At 35.1% G+C, this 19,118-nt stretch overlaps 1 protein-coding gene across 2 annotated transcripts in view; it reads left to right on the top strand.

The window, feature by feature from the left end:
• Positions 1 to 19,118, top strand: part of POU2F1 (POU class 2 homeobox 1) — a 233,722-nt gene that overhangs the window by 147,179 nt on the left and 67,425 nt on the right. For both annotated transcript variants that reach the window (XM_051999028.1, XM_051999029.1), the window contains exon 4: positions 18,391 to 18,444. In XM_051999028.1, coding sequence (XP_051854988.1) covers positions 18,391 to 18,444 — 54 coding nt within the window. The remainder of the gene's footprint in view (positions 1 to 18,390; positions 18,445 to 19,118) is intronic.

Raw genomic sequence — 19,118 nt, 5'->3', positions numbered from 1 at the left:
GATTGCACAGCAAACCACTATGCTACAAACTCCAAGATATAGGGGTTGATTTTAGTTAGCCGTGCCATTGACAGACGGATTTCTTCAGTTGGCCAGGAGAAATATATTCAAATATGGACAGGAAATTCAGATAATATAAGACTATCCTGCATCCTCAAAGAGTCACACAGGAGGAAGTGGAAAAATATGTTCTGAAGGTCAAGAGGGAGCTCAAGATGTAGTCAATAATCCATTCTACTAATCTGAGCTCAATCATAAATGAACGTGAACATTTAGTTTTCAAAACATTAACAACATTCAAAACAGTTTTAGAAGGAAAACTAGATCTATATAAACTATAACATTTGCTTCTCAATCACCCCTGATGAGAGAAATATAAGAAGAATTAACAAATTAGCTATGGAGGCCAATATGACCAACAAATAATAACAATTTAAATGTACACAATGAGACAAGTCAAAACAGAAGTCTAATGGAATTGATGGTGTTTCTGCAGGCGTGGTACATCAGGGACTAAACTTTACAACAACTTGTCTTTAGATGTATTTTTTGTGGGACCAAATTACAGATTGGAAAGGCATATAAAAGATGAAAGGGGAGGAATAAGATAAAGGAGAATATATAATGTTAGGTTTTTATTTGATTAAAAGCTAATAAGACAAAACAGCTCCTCTAGTCTTCCAGAAAGAAGAAAAACCTATGTGACAATGAGTAAGGAGGCAAAGAGAAGGATTAATAAGGGAGTGGCAATCTATTTTAGTGAAGGAAAGGTACCACTGATAAATACTTAAACAAGAAGTTTAAATTGCAATGATTATTATCCTTAGAGATTAAATGCTTAGAGATACCAGTCATCCTGCTTTAGGGAAAAGAAATCAGAGCTCTTTGGGAAAACGGGAATCCAGGGGAGTGGGAAGGCATAAACCCACATCAGAGATTTTCAAGCAAATCTTGAAAATTTGGGGGTGGGGAATTAGTAAAGAGAGGTCAAAGGTAAAACTTAGAGAGTACTTGGACAAACTTACAAGATATGCAGTCACAAATGGCCTGTAATCTACACCATTGGAAGGAATGTTTATATTGATGAGGTCATGGAACTATTTGCATATTTAAATTATCTTTACACAAATTACTTTTAAGCACTAAGAAGTAAAATATCCTGTGTGACTCTTAAAATATAAATCCTGACACTTAAAGCAGGGCAGGATAAGTCTAAGAAAGATAATTTTATTCAAATATTATGAACAATTACTATTGAGTCAAAATTTTAAAATAAACTCTTTGTGTCATATATCATGTTGAAAAACATTTATTCATTATAACCAGAGATGCACAGATGGTTCAAATTGAAAAAAACTGTGTAAAACTGGAAAGTAAATGACAAGTTCAAGCTGTCCCCTCTCCCCTCAAAAAAGAAAAAGAAAGGGAGGGAAATATACCAATCATTTTTGCTAAAACCCTGCAATCATAGGCATAAAAGGTACTTTTTAAAAATATTATAGGAAGTATATATGGGAAAAAGCTAACAACATTGCAAGGAGAGAATGCTTATACTTTGGCAGTAAATGCAAGTAAGCAAGCATTTATTAAGGCATTATTCCCAGCACTGGGCATATAGGGAACTCACAGATAACAGGGTGACAGCATGTACCCAACCACGTACAAACCAGATACAGACAGAGTACAGAGCAAAGGCACTATAGACTAGAAGAGCTTCACGTAGAAAGTGGGATGTTAGCTGAGACCTCAAGGAAGCCAGAGAACCCAGAAGAGTGAGCCTTCCATGCAAGAATCAGAATGGTTCAAACAACAAAGAGCCAGAAGGCCAGTGTCTCTGGACTGAAAGGGTGAGGAGGGAAGTAAAGTATAAGAGGAGCAGAAAGTTAGGAGTGGGCTGGGTTATAAAGAAAAACAGGGCTCTTTGTGTGATCCTGGAATGATGAATAACTAACATTTACATAGCACCTACTGTGAGAGGTACTGTGCAAAGCTCTTTGCAAATATCCCTTCATTTGATCCTTATAATAACCCTGAGAGATAGCTGCTCTTATCCCCGTTCTATAGCTGAAGAAACTAAGGCAAACAGAGACTGACTTGCCCAAGTCTCACAATTATATTTGAAGTTAGGTCTTCCTGACTCCAGACATACCCGAAGCTCTGTCCACTTACACCACCTAGCTGCCAAGGTAATTAGAAGCCTTCAAAGTTTATTGAACCAGGGGGCTGAGTGAAGAGAGACTTGGGCAGGTAGACCAACCTGGTGCAATAGCCCAGGTATGAGTTGAGGGCCTACACCTGGATTTTGGCAGTGTCAGGAGAGAAGACCATATGTGATTTACATTGTGAAGGTAAAATCAAAAGGACATGGCAACAGATTAGATGCAGGGGGTGAGAGTGAGAAGTCTAAAGTGACACTTGTCACATTGTGAGCCTGAATGACTGGAAGCATGGTGGAGGAGGGAAGAAGAGACGTTTTGGAATGAAAGATGTCTTCACTTTTGGTCTTTAATGAGTTTAAGATATCTATATAATGTCCAGTTCAACATGTGAGCTCTTGGAGATTTCATGAGACTATAAATCAACATAGAGATTAGCTTTGGGTAAGTAGATTTGAGAATTGTTAGCTACTGATGACACAGAAAACAAAGTTCTTGCCACCAGAGATCTTAGCAGTATCAAATGGCTTGGCATCAGAAGCCATTGGTTTTCTCATTGGAAATGACATTAAAGAAAAGATACTAATATCTGTTCTGTCACTGCACTGTATTCTCTGGGACCTTTCCATTTGACTTGTATCTGAAGTCTTCCAAATGTATTATATCTTTCCTGTTAAAATGTGAGCTCTCTGACAAATAGGATTATTTTATATTCCTATTTGTATCCCCAGTGCTATCACAATGCCTTTCACATAATAAGTTTATCGATAAGGTTTTTTGTTTTGTTTTGTTTTGTTTTGGGAGTTCTGGAGGAGAATCCAAGATGGCAGAGAAAACACTCAGCCATCCTATCTCAACATTCCCCTCCACACAACTTTAAAATAATGCCTCAAGGGGGCAGCTGGGTGGAGTAGTGGAAGAGCACCAGCCCTTAAGTCAGGAGGACTTAAGTTCAAATTTGGCCTCAGGCACTTAACACTTCCTAGCTGTGTGACTCTGGGCAGGTCACTTAACCCCAATTGCCTCAGCAAAAATATAAAATAAAATAATGCCTCAACTCAAAATCTGGAGTGGCAAAACCAAGATAAGTTTGGGCTGAGACGTTCAAGTGGGCCCGAGACCACTTAGGAAGTTGGAAGGAGAGGTCTGTGACATGGGGTTTGGAACCTGTGTATGGAATCTCTGGATGCAAGACCAGTGGTCGAACTAGGTAATAGGTAGGACTAATTAAAGAAAGTAAGGAAATATAAAAACGGATCAGAAAGAGATTAGAGAAGACAATTGGGCTAGCACTGGACTCTTATTTGGCAGTTTCACTGCCTGTGCCTACATTCTGGGTCACAGTTAAGAGCAGAGAGAAGTACTTCTGTCATGAGGGAGCCAGGACCCAGAGAACCAATATCATGTCTGCTCCTAAGCTTCTGAGGAACAATATTAATTGTTGTTCTAAGATATCAGGGATCCTTCCTGAGAAAGGACCATAGTATAGACCAAGAGTAGTGATCACACTTCTCCTTAGAGCACATCACCTTGGAAGTACCTAAAATTTCCAATCCTTTAAAATTATATAAGAATGACCTTAGCAGAGCCAAAAAAAAAAAAAAGACTTAAAGCTTGGGACAGGTCTTTCTACTCCTATGTCAAGAACAAGAGCCCAACTTTAACATAAATTCAAAGTCAAGAAATAGACTGGAAAAATTAACAAAGAACAAAATAAAAAAGAAAACTATTAAAATCTTTATGGTGACAGGGAAAATCAAGTTATAAACTTAGAATACGTCCATGAAGTCAAAACATCTATAAACAAAACCTTAAAGAAATTTGGGAATGGACATAAGGACAGCAAGAATTCCTGGAAGACCTTTAAAATGATTTTTAAAATCAAATAAGAGTGGGAGAGGAACAATTAGATAAAGAAATAGGAACAAAAGGAGACAATTATGAAAAGACAGCAGATTGATAAAAGAAGCCGAAAAAAAAATACTGGGGGGAGGGGGAGAAAGAACATCCTAAAAAACAGAATTGGCCAAATGGAAAAAGAGATACAAAACTTCATTAGTTAGAAAATAACTCCTTAAAAAAGGATTGGCCAAGTGGAAAAAGAGTTATAAAAGTTTACTGAAGAAAATAATTTCTTAAGAATTAGAATTGAGTAAGTAAAAGTTAATAATTCTGTGAGACATCAAGAAATAATAAAACAAAGGCAAAATAATGAAGGAAAAAAAAACAGAAGAAAATGTGAAATATCTCTTTGGAAAAACTACTGACATGAAAAATAGAGCAGGGGAAAGGTAATTTAAGGATTATTGGATATCCTGAAAGCCATGATCAAAGAGAGAGCTTAAACATCATATTTCAAAAAATTATAAGGGAACAGCTCCAGTATCCTGAACACAAATAAAATAGAAATTTAAAGAATCTCCTAATTAGCTTCTGAAAGAGATCCAAAAATAGAAATGTCCAGGAATATCACAGTCAAATTAAACCCTTCATATACTGTGAAGCCACAGTAGGATCACAGAAGATTTAGCAGCTATCACATTAAAGGAGCATGGGACTTAAAATGTGTTATTCTAGAATGCAAAAGAGCTGGGATTACAAGCAAGAATAATCTACCCAGCAAAACGGAGTATAATCCTTCAAAGGAGAAAAAAAATCATTTAATGAAATGGAAGATTTTCAGGCATTATAAATTGTATCTTTCTACATAGGCTGATGATACATGTAATTTATGAGAACTGTATCATTATTAGCACAGTTAAAAGGATTTTGCAATAGAGAGTTCAGGAGTGATTCAATTTCGGCAGGGGGGGAGATGATAATATGGAATTTAAAAGGGTTGGGTGTTTTTTTTTTTTTTAATAAAATGAATGTAGTCAAAATTTGAAGGAAAACAAAAAAACTGGGAGTTGGGTGTGTGTGGAATTTTTACAGCAAATTTCTCAACTATATTAGGATATAGGAACCAAATTTATATAGAAATAAGAGCCTTTCCCCAGGGAATAAATTGTCAAAGGTACATATACTATATAAACAGACGTTTTCAGAAGAAATCAAAGCTATGAAAAGTTACATTTTAAAAATGCTCTAAATCTCTAGGGAATAGAAATTGTGAATTATCAATTTGTTGCTATTCCTAACTAACAAGGGAATGCTTCAAAGAGAAAGACAAAATAGTAGCAAAAATTAATTTGTAGAAATAAAAGGCTGAAAATCTCAAGGGAAATTGAGGGGAGGAGGGTCATAACACTTACAGATACATAGTTTTGTTATTAAGTAATAGTCATCTAGGAGGAAGAGTCAAAAACAAATTCAATAAACTTCAGAGCATAAATTATTTGGGAAAAACTACTTCAATGGTAAGAACTGCTGGGAAAATTGGAAAGCAATTCAAAAAAATTAGATTTGGTTTTAGAGCTTACATCATATCCACAATCAGCTCAAAATTCACCTGAATATTAAAGGTTACCAAAAAAAAATTAAAAGAGAACCAGAGCAGACCCCTTTCACATCTATGTTGGGAAGTGATTGCTAAAGGTAAAATTCAAGATTTTGTTTATATTAAATTGAAAAATTCACGTGCAAAATCAGTACAATGAACATAAAAAGTACAGCTGTTGATTGAGGAAAGGATGTTCTTTACATCAGCCATTTCTAATAAGGTTTGATATCCACCTATAGGGAATATAATATCAGACTCAGTTGATGTGTTTTCCTGAATTGCTTTTTTCTTTTTAATTTTTATTATAAGAGAGAGTTTGATGGCCAGGGAAGGATGTATTTGGAAATGAACATGAAGTATCAAAAAAAAAAAAAAAAGATAGCATTTAAATTTTCTCAAAAAATATTTAAGAAAGAGAGGAAACACTATAAAGAATATTGCTATCATCTGTGGATCAGTTTACCATCTCTGACTTGGCAGACTAAAATTTCCTTTCCTGACTGTCCTTCTCTAATATGTATTGTCTTCCCTGTTAGTAGGCAAGTTTCTTGAGGCCAAGTTTGTTATTTTTTCACTTTTGTATTTATGTCTTTCAGTGTTTGCTCAAAAAAAGTCCTTGGTACTTTTGCTTGCATTCTCTTGTACTCTCTCTCCATAGATAGATATATGAGAAATTGAGGTAGTATCATTGTTTTCATTATATTTCTGCAACTCAGCCATGAGGAGTAATTATCTCTCCACTTATTTAAGTCTTTTCTTCAAGGAGTGTTTTAAATTTTATCAATGTAGGTCTTGACTGTAATTTGGTTGACCTTCCCCTCCCCCCCTTACGTTTTTCTTTTTTTTCCTTAAATTTTCCTTTTTACTATTTTATTTTCCAAATACATGCAAAGACAGTTTTCAATATTCATTTTTGTAAGACTTTGTGTTCTTTTGATGTCTCGTTGAGTCATTCACTTCTATTTGTTCAGTTCTGATTTTTAGTGAATTATTTTCTTCAGTTAGCTTTTTTACCTCCTTTTGCATTTGGTCAATTGTACTTATAAAGAAGTAATTTTGTTCAGTGGTTTTTTTTTTTTTTGTCTGTTTGTTTTGTTTTGTTTTGTTTTGTTTTTGCATTTAGCCAATTCTATTTTTTTAAGAAATTGTTTTCTTCAGTATATTTTTTTCACATTTCACCAAATTTATTTTTTGAAGGAATTGTTTTCTTCAATCAATTTCTGTTGGCTTTCCCTCCAAAACTTTCATAATTCTCCTGTATAACTCTCATTTCTTTTCCCTATTTTTTCTATCTCTTTTTTAAAAGTTCCTTTTTGAATTCTCCCAAGAGAGCCTTTTGAGTTGGAGACCACCAGTTCACATTCCTCCAAGGCTTCACCTGAAGGCATTTTGCCTTTGCTGTCCTCTTCTGAGTTTGTGTTTTGATCTTCCCACCCTCCAGAGTAGCTTTCTATGAGATAGAACTCTTTTTGCTTTTTTGCTCATTTTAAAAATTTGAATTCTGCTTCCAAAGTACAGGGGAGGTTGTCCCAAGTTCCCACTGCAGGGGATACCGGAGCTTCTCACTGAAGGCGCTGGGGCTGATGATGCTGCGGGCTTTCCCTCTGCATTGGATGGGCCTGGCCAAGACCTGCTTTTTATGCTGTGATTTGGAGGCTCACAATTTGTCTTCTGTAGTTGCATTGGAAGTCTCATAGCTGGGTCTGCCAATCCACTGTCTTTTTGAACCAGGACAGAGTAGCCAGTGCTCCTGTATTTTGGCTGAAGAGTTCTGCTGGATTTCTCGCTCCATGCTGTGCCTGCAACAGGCTATATTCCCCTGTCTGATTGAGACAGACCTTTTCTGAAGTCCTTCCAAGATACCTTAAGCTGGAAAATTATTATTTTTCTAATGATTGTATATTCTGTTATTCTAAAATCTGTTTAGAGGCTTGATCTAGCATTGATTTTTAAGGGAGAATGGGAAGAACTCCAGGAATGTCCCATTTACTTTTCATCATCTTGGCTAGTCCTCTCCTCTCCCACATGTTTTATGAATTTTGTGAATGGGAATTTCTTTTGTAATTTCATCCTGCTAGATTTTACTTTTATTGCTACATAGAAGAGATGTTGATTTTTGTGGATCTCAATGCTCTCTAAATTGTAAAATCTGATTGCCTTTTCTCAGTCCATATCCCTCTGGACCTCTGAGTCATATTCTACATTGGTGAATACCTTCTTCTCTTGGGTGTCTATTCTTTTGTTTGTTTTGGTTTTCTTTTGTTTTGTCTCTTGATTCTCCTTCATCTACTTCTTATTGATCTTTGCTGAAACATCCATATCACCTTTGTATAACTGGAAATATGTCCTAAAGGTCTGTCCTGGGTGGTATGTCCTTCCACCCCCATTTTCTTATCTCCTCTGGGTTTAATTATGAGCCACCATTCCAAAGCAACCTTCATCCCAGAACTCTTTGTGGAGCTAAAATTCTATATCAGCAACTGGCTGTTGAATCTTTCCAGTTGGATGTCTCATAATTATGACCAAAACAGTATGTATGATTGAAAGAGAATTCATTTTTATTTTCTCCTAAGCCCACTCTTCTTAAAACCTTTGCTAATTCAGGAAAGAACTTATTTGTATAAAAATGTTTATGGCAATTCTTTTTTTGTAATGGCAAAGAATTGGAAATTAAGGGGAGGCTCATCAATTGGGGCATGAACAAGTTGTGATATATGATTGTAAGGGAATATTCCTGTGCTATAAGAAATAATGAGCAGGTTGATTTCAGAAAAATCTGGAAAAACATACGAAGTGGTATAAAGTGAAGTGAGCAGAACCAGGAGAACATTGTATTGTACAAAGTAACAATAAGACTGTATGATGATCACCTGTGAATGATTTAGCTATTCTCAGCAATATAATAATCTAAGACAATTCCAAATGCTATCCACCTCTGATGAAAGAAAGACCTGGTGGAGTCTGAATACAGATTAAAGCATACATTTCTCACTTTCTGTAATTTTTTCCCCTTTGGGTCTTGTCTTCTTTCACAACATCACTAATATGATCATTTATTTTGCATAATTGAACATGTATAACCTATATCAAATTGCTTATTGCCTCAGGAAAGCAGAAAGTGAGGCTGGAAAGGAGAAAAATTAGAGCTCAACATGAAAAAATTAGTTAAAAATTGTCTTTTATATGTAATTGGAGAAAAAATAAAACATTTTTTAAAAACCACTTCCCTATTTTTGTCAATCATTACCATCATTCTTTGGGTCTTTCTTCAACCTTTTTGAGTCAGTCAGTTAACAAGCTTTTATCAAGCCCCAGCTGCAGTACTTGGACTGGTTTATACTATGATCATGCTCCTTGGAAACTTATCCTTTGAGATTGTATCCCCTTTGGTACTAAAACCTTTTCCATTTCCTCTTTCCCTCTCATTGGAGGGCTAGAAGGCAGAGCAAAGGACTCCTCCCAAAGGCTCCCAGGCTAAGAGCTCTTCATTTCCTACTTTCTGTCAATCCTCGACTGGGCAGATTCTATCCTTTTTTTTTTTTCCTTATTTATATTCCCAGTTATTATCACAGTAACTGGCACATAGCAGGAATAGTTAACAACTGTTATTAAGCACTAAGCTTTGTGAATACAAAAAAAGATCCCCCAAAACACACACATTCCCTTTTTTAGAGGCTTTCCCAATTTAGTGGGAGAGACTTTGTATTAACAATTGCATATATCCAGAGGAAGTTGATAATCTTGGAGGAAAAACTCTAGCATTAAGGAATATTGGGAAAGACTTCTGATATAAAGTGGGACTTACTGGAAGGAAGCAAGTTCAGAAGGAACCTAGAAGGCTGAGAGGAGGGCAAGAATTCTAGGCATGGAGAGACAGCCATCAAGATCCCCCCAGAGTTGGGAAACCTGTCCTGTGAGGAGACCAGCTGAGAGGTTAGTCTCACTGAATTGCAGAGGACATGATGGGGACTGAGGTGTCAGATGATAGGAAAGGTAGCAAGAGGCCAACTCTGAGCAACTCAGAGAGGGAAAGGGGGCCTACCAGACCCGCATCCAAGTCCTTCCCATCCATTATTTCTCACTTGCATAGCCACCACCCGTCTCAGCTGCCCTTTTAGAATAAAATGCCTCCTAAGATGTCTCCTTTTTCAATATTCTCCTTTCTTCATTTCACCATCCATGCAGCTGTCAGAGTGATATTCTTAAAGAACAGGCCTGAATATATGGCATCCATTATTTCTAGAATTAACTAGACTCTTCTGTTTAGCATATAAGAGTCTTTCACTCAGGACTTCAGTCAGTCCACCCAGGTCCAACCTACCTTTCCAGAAAATTATTTATACATTATTTCCTGTGTGGTTTACCCTAACTGGCCTTCTTTCAGTTTCTCATACATAACACTCCTGTCTTTCATCTCATATTTTTGTATGAGCTGCTCCCCATACCTGGACCATTTTCCCCTCTCTCCCTTTTGCTTCTAGAATACCAGTTCTTCTCCAAAGCTCAGTTCTGTTACCACTTTCCTCACAAAGATTTTTCTAGGCCCCTTCAGTACTGGAGCATTCTCCTCCTTCTCCCCCCCCCCCCAAAAAAAAAATTTACCACGCATGTGTTTTCTGTCATTACACATGTACATATCTCTATTCCTAAAATACAAGCTCTTTGAGGGCATGGATTTATTTCATCTTCAGGTACTACCACATAGCACAACTTCTGGTACATGATAGGTAATAAAAGCATAGTTAAATGCTTGGTGGTTGTCAGTGAGTAGATAGAATTTATGCAGTGTAAATAAAAGGTAATCTTATCGTGAAGACTGAGGAGGTGGAGAGAAAGGGCAAGGATAGAAAAGGAGAGATGGGGAGAGTGTTAAGAGACTAGAAAGACTGCTTGCAGAAGTTATGATTAGAACTGAGAAAGAGCACTGCAGTTGTATGAGACTGCTAGTCAGTAAGATGGAGTGTAACCTTCTCATACAATACATAGAGAGTAATACAGCATAAGAAAACTAGAAAGGTATGCAGGAATCTAGTTATGAAGGCTTTTGAATATCAAACAGCATTTTCCATTTGATCCCGAGAGTTTATTGAGGTAGGGGGAAAGGAGCCATAGTAGAGTGCTCATACCTGTACTTTAGGAAAATCACTTTGGCATCTGAGTTGAGGATAAATTAGAGGTAGGAGAGGCATAAGAAAAGAAAGAAACCAACTAGAAAGCTATTGCTGCTAAATAAAGAATTTTCTACATGGGAGGTGATGTGGGCAAGTACCAGAGTGGTATCCTTATGAAGGGGAAAAAAGGACTTACACAAAAGCTATTGTGATGATAGAAAAATTAGGGGGGAAAAAACTTATATACCTTTCACAGTTTAAAATAGTAAATAATAAACCTTAGCAATAATTACAAAAGATAAAATAGCTTTGAATTCATGAAACTGAAAAACTTCTGCACAAACAAAATTAATGCATCTAGTTTATGAAGAGAAAGTTGAATGGGGAAAAAAAAATCTTTACATCAAATTTTCCTAATAAAGGTTTGGTATTCAAATTATATAAACATCTAATATGTAAACAGAACCAAAAGTCATTACCCAAAAGATGTGTTCAAAGGATATGAGCAAATAGTTCTTTAAAAATTGCAAATTGTTAATAACCAAATGAAAAAATGCTGTAAATCACTAATACTAAGAGAACTACAATCCAAATAACCCTAAGGTTTTATCTCACATTCAGCAAGTTGGCAAAGATGACAATCTGTTAAGAACCATGCCTGTGTGAAGGGGCAGGTCAATTCTCTGAGAGCCTCCACAACTGTGGATCATAACATCTGAAGAAGTTGCTAAGCAGCCTTTACTGACACGGGTGTTGCTTGTGGACTGGGAATGAAATAAATTGGAGGCAGATGGAAGAGGGAAGAGGTCAGAGAAAGCAACTGCCTTGTATCATCATCATCATCCTCTCACATGAAGAGATTCCTTCTACAGGTCTGAGTTAGATCTCCAGCAGCACTGGCAGGTGGCTCCCGTATCACAGCAACAATCTATGTCAGAGAGTATTGGAAGAAAGGCATCCTAGTTTCCATTGGGAGTGGAGCTATGAACCAGTATAGTCATTTTGAAAAGCAATTTTAGAATTGTGCAAAAACAAAAGTGAGTGTCCATGTCCCTTGATCCAGAGATTCCAGTGCTAGGCATAGCAGTCTATCTCCAAGATTATTGCTTAGTAGAAATCCCCCATTTACTCTCAAATAGCAGAACTTTTGACAGCAATAAAAAATTGGAAACAAAAGTAAATGTCCACTGACTGGGAAATGGCTAAAAAAAAGTGGTAGTCAAATATGATGCTATGTTGAACAAAATGAAATTTGGTGCATATAGAGAACATGGTAAGACTTAAATGAACTGATTGCTGTTGTGTGAAATAAGCAAAACTAAGGAAACAATATACACAATGACTCTAACTATGTAAATTGAAAGAATAACCACTATAAAAATTGCAAAGAACAAGCATAGACCCAAAGAGATTTGATACCTTTCCATATTCCTTTTCAAGGATAGTAGGTCAATGAATGAGCAATACTACATCTATTTGAAATATATTGATTGGCTTTGCTGATTTTTTTCCCCTTATCATTTTTAAATTTAAGAAATATTCTTTATTATTTGTGGTGGTTCTCTGGGAAGAAACCTAGGAGAAATTTATGCAGTATAAAAAATGATCAATAAAATTTTATTTAAAAAAAAAAGAAACAATGACTACTGCATTTAGCAAAGCATGGAAAAATTTATATGAACTAATACAAAGTGAAACAAGCTAAATTAAGATAATGTATATGAATATTATAATAAAATGGCAAAAAAAATAATGTTGTGGAATTATAATCCCCAAGCTTGTCCCATAGAAAGAACTGAGGAAATTTATCTTTCCCTTCTTTGAAGAAGTTGAAGGACTATGGGTGTGAAGCAACATGTATATTGTCAGTCTCATTTAATGTGTTGCATAGTTTTGCTGAACTGATTTTTTTTTTTAAATCAAAGATGGTTGGATGGTTGATCAAATAGGAAAGAAGCAAAAAAAGTATTCAAAATCAAAAATGATATGAAAAATCAGTTTTAAAGTTTTAATTATATTCTACTTAGTTCATCTTAGACGGTTTGATATTTAAACTCAGTTCTTGTTCAAAATATTTTTTCATTGCTTTTGATTTTTGAATAGCCTTAAAGTTACCCAGAATCCATCATTTTATTTTAGCTATTTAATTTTTATTTTTTTTAAGACAATATTCTTAGTTTTGTGTCTGTAATAAACCAGCAATTAGGAAGAAACTGAGTAGTACTCATGAAGAAGGGATAAAACCAACAAGAACTGTGTTTTTATATGTACTGCCAACCCATTAATAGTCATAATAATACAGCAGCAACATTTGGTGTGTCTATTACATGCAAGGAATTATGCTAAATTCTGGGAAATTAAAAATGAATAAAAAAAATTCTTAAAAAACTTTTAGAGTACTAAGCCTAATAATTAAAGGGGGGGAGACAAGATAGGTATAGAAATAATTATGCTTTAAATCAGAATATATCACTACTTATGGGATGTAGAAATAAAAATCACTGAAAAACAACTCATACTTAGAACATTTTACAAATTTCACAGTCTGTATTCATACAACAAACCTATAAACTTGGTGCAGAAGATCTTAATTTTACAGTTAAAGAAATAGGCCTTAAAACAAGTTAAGTAACTCATCAATGTCACACACTAATAAATCCAGTGTTCTCCTTTCATTTCTTTTCTTTAGAATTTTTTTTTAACTGAAGCAAAGAGGCAGGAGAAATTATTTAAGTCATAATGAATAAAATGTAAAAAGCATGAGACAAGAACAGGTGAGCATTCTAGTTGAACAGAATAAAATGCACAAAAGAAATGTGTGAGTAGGAGCTATGTGCTGCCTATAACTATAAGATTGGCATAATTGGGATTGTAGTATATTTGTGAAGAAGTATCATTTTATCTAGAATATTTTAGAGTAATTCACACTTAATAGTGATGAACAAAGATTTACAATAAAGCCACATTAGTGACTTTTTATTTTAATCTTACAATTTCATGAAACAGATAAATATGAAATTTTATAATATTGGTATCTATATATTATGTAGTTTTAAAATAGAATGAATTTCATTTTTTGTTCTCTCCATATTTAGCACTATCTATTTTCTTGAAGAAAGTATTCATGATTTATAAATGCAAAGCTTTTATAGGCCACAAGTCTTTTTTGCCTCTCCCATTCCTTATTCCTGGCCATAATTTTCCAACATATTTTTCTATATCTTATTCCCACTAGTTGCCTTTTGCATTGAAGTTGCTGAGTATCAAAATGTGTGTGATGTAACGTGTAGAATGTTACCAGGTTCTTCACGGATTTTTCTGAATTTCATCTCTGCAACAGACAATTCTATATAAACTACCATTGTTTTCATGCTTAACTTTTTGCAAGGACTTGTCATGAATACTTAATTAAAAAACAACCAAAGGTTCCAAACAATGATGTGTCTTATTATCTTTAGAGGCCTCAGAAAAAAACTCTGCCACCTCCTTTCTTTGCCTCTACAAGGAAAATGCATCCTTTTAGGTGCAAATTACTGCAGTGGTCAGATTTTGTTTGTAGAAAGTAATAATGTCAAGATTGAGAACATTTTATTCCTCTGCTGGTAGCAGTTGATCCACAGGCTATTGAAAAAAAACATTTTATGGACCAAGTACCAAAGACCAAGTTAAAAAGTTTATAAGTAAGGATAGTTAGATGGTGTAGTGGCTAGAGCACAGACCCTGGAGTCTGGAGGACCTGAATTCAAATGTGATCTCAGAGGTCAAGTTAACATGTACTAGATGTGTGACACTGGGCAAGTCACATAACCCCAATTGCCTTGTCTTCTCTCCTTGCCCCCCAAAAAAGTTTATAAGTAGTGTAATAATTGCATAGGCTTTAGTATCCTTAACATTTTTTTCTAAGGATGCAACATAGAACCGAAGACCTTTTATAATTTTCGTTTCATGATTTCCATAGCCAAAAAAATTCAATATATGGCAGAAATTCTGGTTATAAAAATTACATTGCTTAATTAGGCTGAACCTCATAAAAGCAGGTCCTGTGAGGTCTTTCAGTAGTACCAAACTTTCCAGCCTAGAAAACCTGCCAGATATGGCATTTAGCCTTTAAAACCCTAGGTTCACCTCCAGAGCCTGATGAAAAATTACGGTGGTAGTTTGTAGTGGATCTGTCTGTAATAAGAAAATTAGTGTCTATATTGTTGCTTGTTGCATAGGATTGTTTTCTCTTTACTGCTAAATTTAAATTTCCTCAGTGAAAGAAGGCCAGAAAAGTTGCTAGAGAAAACTATCTTGTTATTTAGAATAAAATAAATAAATCTTATAAACACAAATTATATTCTTCAGGTATAATTTCAAGAAGGAAATAGTTGGTATTTATCCTTCAGCTTTTAATCAGTATAAGTATATATTTCAAATGTATAATGAAGATGTGATTTTGGCCTTGCCTGAAAGGTGGCCCTTGCCCAAAATGACTACATGAAGCAGTGAATCCAGCAATGGACACTTTCATCACTTTAAAATGACCAGCATTAAAATTGGTAATAATTAAAATCACACACAAGGGCTTTTGAACTAGTCCCAAGAATGGGAGGTAATTTTGAGTAGGTTTTGTTTAAATTGTTAACAAAATTATTGATTCCTTTTTTTAAATTTTTAAATCAGTGGGCAATCTGTCCTAGAACTTTTAAAATCAGTTCCATCTGATATATCTTCTAAAATCACCAGTATTATATATTAGGCCCTGATGGATCTAAGGGAAAATCACGAATCATCAAAGAAAAGTTATTTTCAGCCAACTATATTGAATGAATGAGTGAATGAAAATTCATTTGTTAAAAGCAGTATGCTCAAAACTGTACTGAGCAGATAAGAATTAAAAGCAAGATAGTCTTTGCTCCCAAAGCTCCTATTTTGGTTTTAGCTGCTCGTGGAAAAATTAGGGCCTAAAACCTAGGCCAATGGGAAAGCCTGGGGTACAAGATAGCCTACAGGCATAGAAGATGGTGAGACTGATGGCCCTTAAGGCACAGTGATAGAGCAGATGGTAGGGTCTTCTATCTTATCCCCTACTTATCAGAGTGGTGTGAATGACTGTGTCCACTCCACAGCTAGAGAGCAGGTGCAAGATCCATGACAGGTGGAAAAAGGGGAGTGAGCCCAAGAGTATGAGTGGATCATGAGCTTCATTTTCCCTCCCATGTTGTAGGAATGAAGATTTGGCATCACACTGAGAGAAGGAAAAGGGGAAGGGAGCACTGTCAGGAAAGTTATAAGTAAAAGGAGAGAATTAATGGAATCTGGACAGGAACAGGCTGGAGTGTGGGAAAGAGCATTTTATATCTGATATGACCAGGCTTCTACTCCTCTCCTCTCCCTTAAATCTAGTTAGGTAGTAGGAATTATTTTAGAATAATTTTTCAAAATGCAAGTTTAAACATAAAAGGGTTTGTAGTTAACCTTATCTTCAACAAAATGCTTGCTTTTATACATGCTGTTCCTCATATCTACAAAGCACTTGCCCTTGACTTCCATCTCTTAGAATCCCTAGCTTTCTTTAAGGTTCAATTTACAGGCCATGCTCTGTAGCAGGACTAATTCAACTTTTTCCAATCATGACCCCTTTTTGCCCAAGAAATTTTTATGTGACCTTGGGTATATAGGTATATAAATCAATATTTACTGATAATCATAATTTCACGACCCTTGCATTAAATTATGTGACTCCATATAGGATCACTAACCACCATTTTAAGAAGTTGGGCTATGTAAAAAGTTTTTCCTGATTCACTAGTTGTTAGTGTTCTTTTACTCTTTGGATTATTCTGTGTACACTGAATGTGTTGTATCCATCTAGTAGATTTAAAGTTCTTAAGGATAGGCACTGTTTTTCATTTTGACTTAGAATCCCTACCATAGCTCAGCATAAGTGAATGTCTTCCATATGGGAGGCATTTAATGAATGCATATTAGATTGGATTGACACTGGATACTCTACCTCATTCTATAACCATTCCAAAAGGAAAGGAGGTATGGAAAGATTATCAGACCAGGCATCTCTCAAGAGCTTAGCTTTCTGGTCCTGGCTCTGTTAATCATTCTCTAGACTCACACTTAGACAAACTATGGTTTTCTGTTTCATCATCTGTAGATGATCTCTAAGTCTTCTTCCACTTATAAAAGTCTAGTTTTCAAGTAAGAAATTTCAATGTTTATTGTTGAGTATTTCATGGAATGTAAGGTAGGATTTTTACTGAGCAAAGGTGGCAGAACAAGTATATCAGAGATATATGATATACAATGCATTGTTCAGGACACATATCAATTAGGTAGATTTGTTTTCCCCATTGTCTGCAAACTAAATTCACCATTTTTTTCCCAGCTAATTCAGTCTATGCGTTTTTCTTATGTTTAACAAACTGGTTGATAGAATATCTTTAGAGTTGGTGTTAAATCTGTCTCTAATTCAAAGTTTCTTAAACTGTGAGTCATGATTCCATATGGAGCCATGTGACTGAATGGGGATGTCATGAAATTAGGATTTATAGTCAGTAAATATTTTATTTGTATACCTATTTTTTATATACCTGGGATCATGTAAAAGTTTCTCAAGTGAAAAGGGGTAATGGGTGGAAAAAGTTCAAGAAACCCTGGCCTAGTTTGTAAGGGAACTTAATTTTCTTAATCTTCATTTCTTAAAAACCCAAATCTTTTTTTTTAGTACTTGTCTCAACTTCTTTTTATAATGGTTTGCAGAAGTGAATTACATCACCAAATAAAAACATTTTACTTTTAATTTAGTATATTTATTTGGAGAACTAACTTAGAGTCAGGAAGACTTGATGTCCATTGACTATGTGATCATAGACAGGTCACAGCTGCTAAGTACTCCTAGGCAAGAGGACTTTCTCAGATTATATTACAGAAAGAGTACCTATTTGTCTCAAAGAAAAAAAGCCACACCACGATTTCCCAATGCTGATGAAATCAAAGATCCAGATATCTGGACCAAAATCTGAAAAGTTTTTTTGGTCTGACTGTGATTTGTGTGTCTTCTCTGATAAATGTTAGGTGTGACTAAGTTAATAAGATTAATTTTTAATGTGTGGCTTATGGAAGTCACATTGGTTGCTGGGTTGTACCTCATTTTTGTCTAAAAATTTTCATCATCAACTTGCATATCTAAGATTAGATAAGATATTTCTTTGATGTAAATGGGTATTTTGACAAGTGTGTCATTGTAATTCTCATTGTTTAACTTAAAAAGGTATATTTGGGCAACGTGCTTTTGTATATTTCTTTATATAAAATTTGGAAGATAGAGTTTTGTATGGTAGAATAAATAGAATGCAATGTAAGGTCCTCCTCAATACAAGCGTATCATTTGTTTTAAGATTAACTTGGTAATATCCAGAGATATCAAGCTGGGTAATTACCTTCAGAAAAGAAATGGGAGAGATAATATTGTGCAAAGGCTATATTAAACTACTCTGTTAGGCTTTTTATCCTTTTATGGTAGAGAAACTATGTCTTCTGATTTTGTTTCCCCAATTGTAGCTTATATAGAGTAGGCTTCTTATTAATATTTTTGGAGAGTATTGACTCCTGGTTACTCTAGATATTGTAATATTGTGATCTTTTTCCATATTCACTTTATAAAGTAAATTCTATTCTGTTGTAGGTCCAACTTGCTGGAACAAGTTTACAGGCTGCTGCTCAGTCCTTAAATGTACAGGTAAGGATTATCTTGTCTTTGAAGTTCAAAATCCCACATACATCCTCATTTCCATTATTGTCTAGGCCCAATTTTACTAAAACAGAAATAGTCAGTCAATAAAAAGCATTTATTAAGTGCCTACTGTGTATCAGGTTCTGTACTAGGTGCTAGGGATAAAAGTATAAATGATGAAACAATCCAATTGGTAATGAGTTTATATTCTAATGGGGAAGATGATTACCTATGAAAATATACAATATAAATGTAAAGTTAATAAATGCAAATATATACAAAATTGTTAAGTATAGGATAATTTGGTAAGGAAAGCACTAACAAAAATAGGAAAAGAATTCATGACAAAGATTGTACTTGAAATGTGTCTTAAAGGATGGAGGTGGGGATATGGGTCATCCCACAAGACAAGAACCTTGTAAAGCTCCTCTCTTTAAGATATAATTCAAGTACCATCTTCTTTATTAATCCTTTCCTGACTTGATATAGGGAAATCAGTAGGGGAGAAGGCCTTAAACTAAGTAGCTCTGTGAGGAGAGAGAAAACTGATCAAAAAAAAATGAATCATTATGAAGTTACTGAATGTAAGGAGGAGCAAGGTAGGAGGAATAAAGGAGAATGGCAAGGTTATGAACTTGAGAAAGTGAAAAGATATTGGTCCTTCGAGCAGAAATAGGAAA

Source organism: Antechinus flavipes, chromosome 4, assembly GCF_016432865.1.
Source record: "Antechinus flavipes isolate AdamAnt ecotype Samford, QLD, Australia chromosome 4, AdamAnt_v2, whole genome shotgun sequence".
Classification (NCBI taxonomy): Eukaryota; Metazoa; Chordata; class Mammalia; order Dasyuromorphia; family Dasyuridae; genus Antechinus; species Antechinus flavipes.
This window is presented reverse-complemented; position numbering and strand designations above follow the sequence as displayed.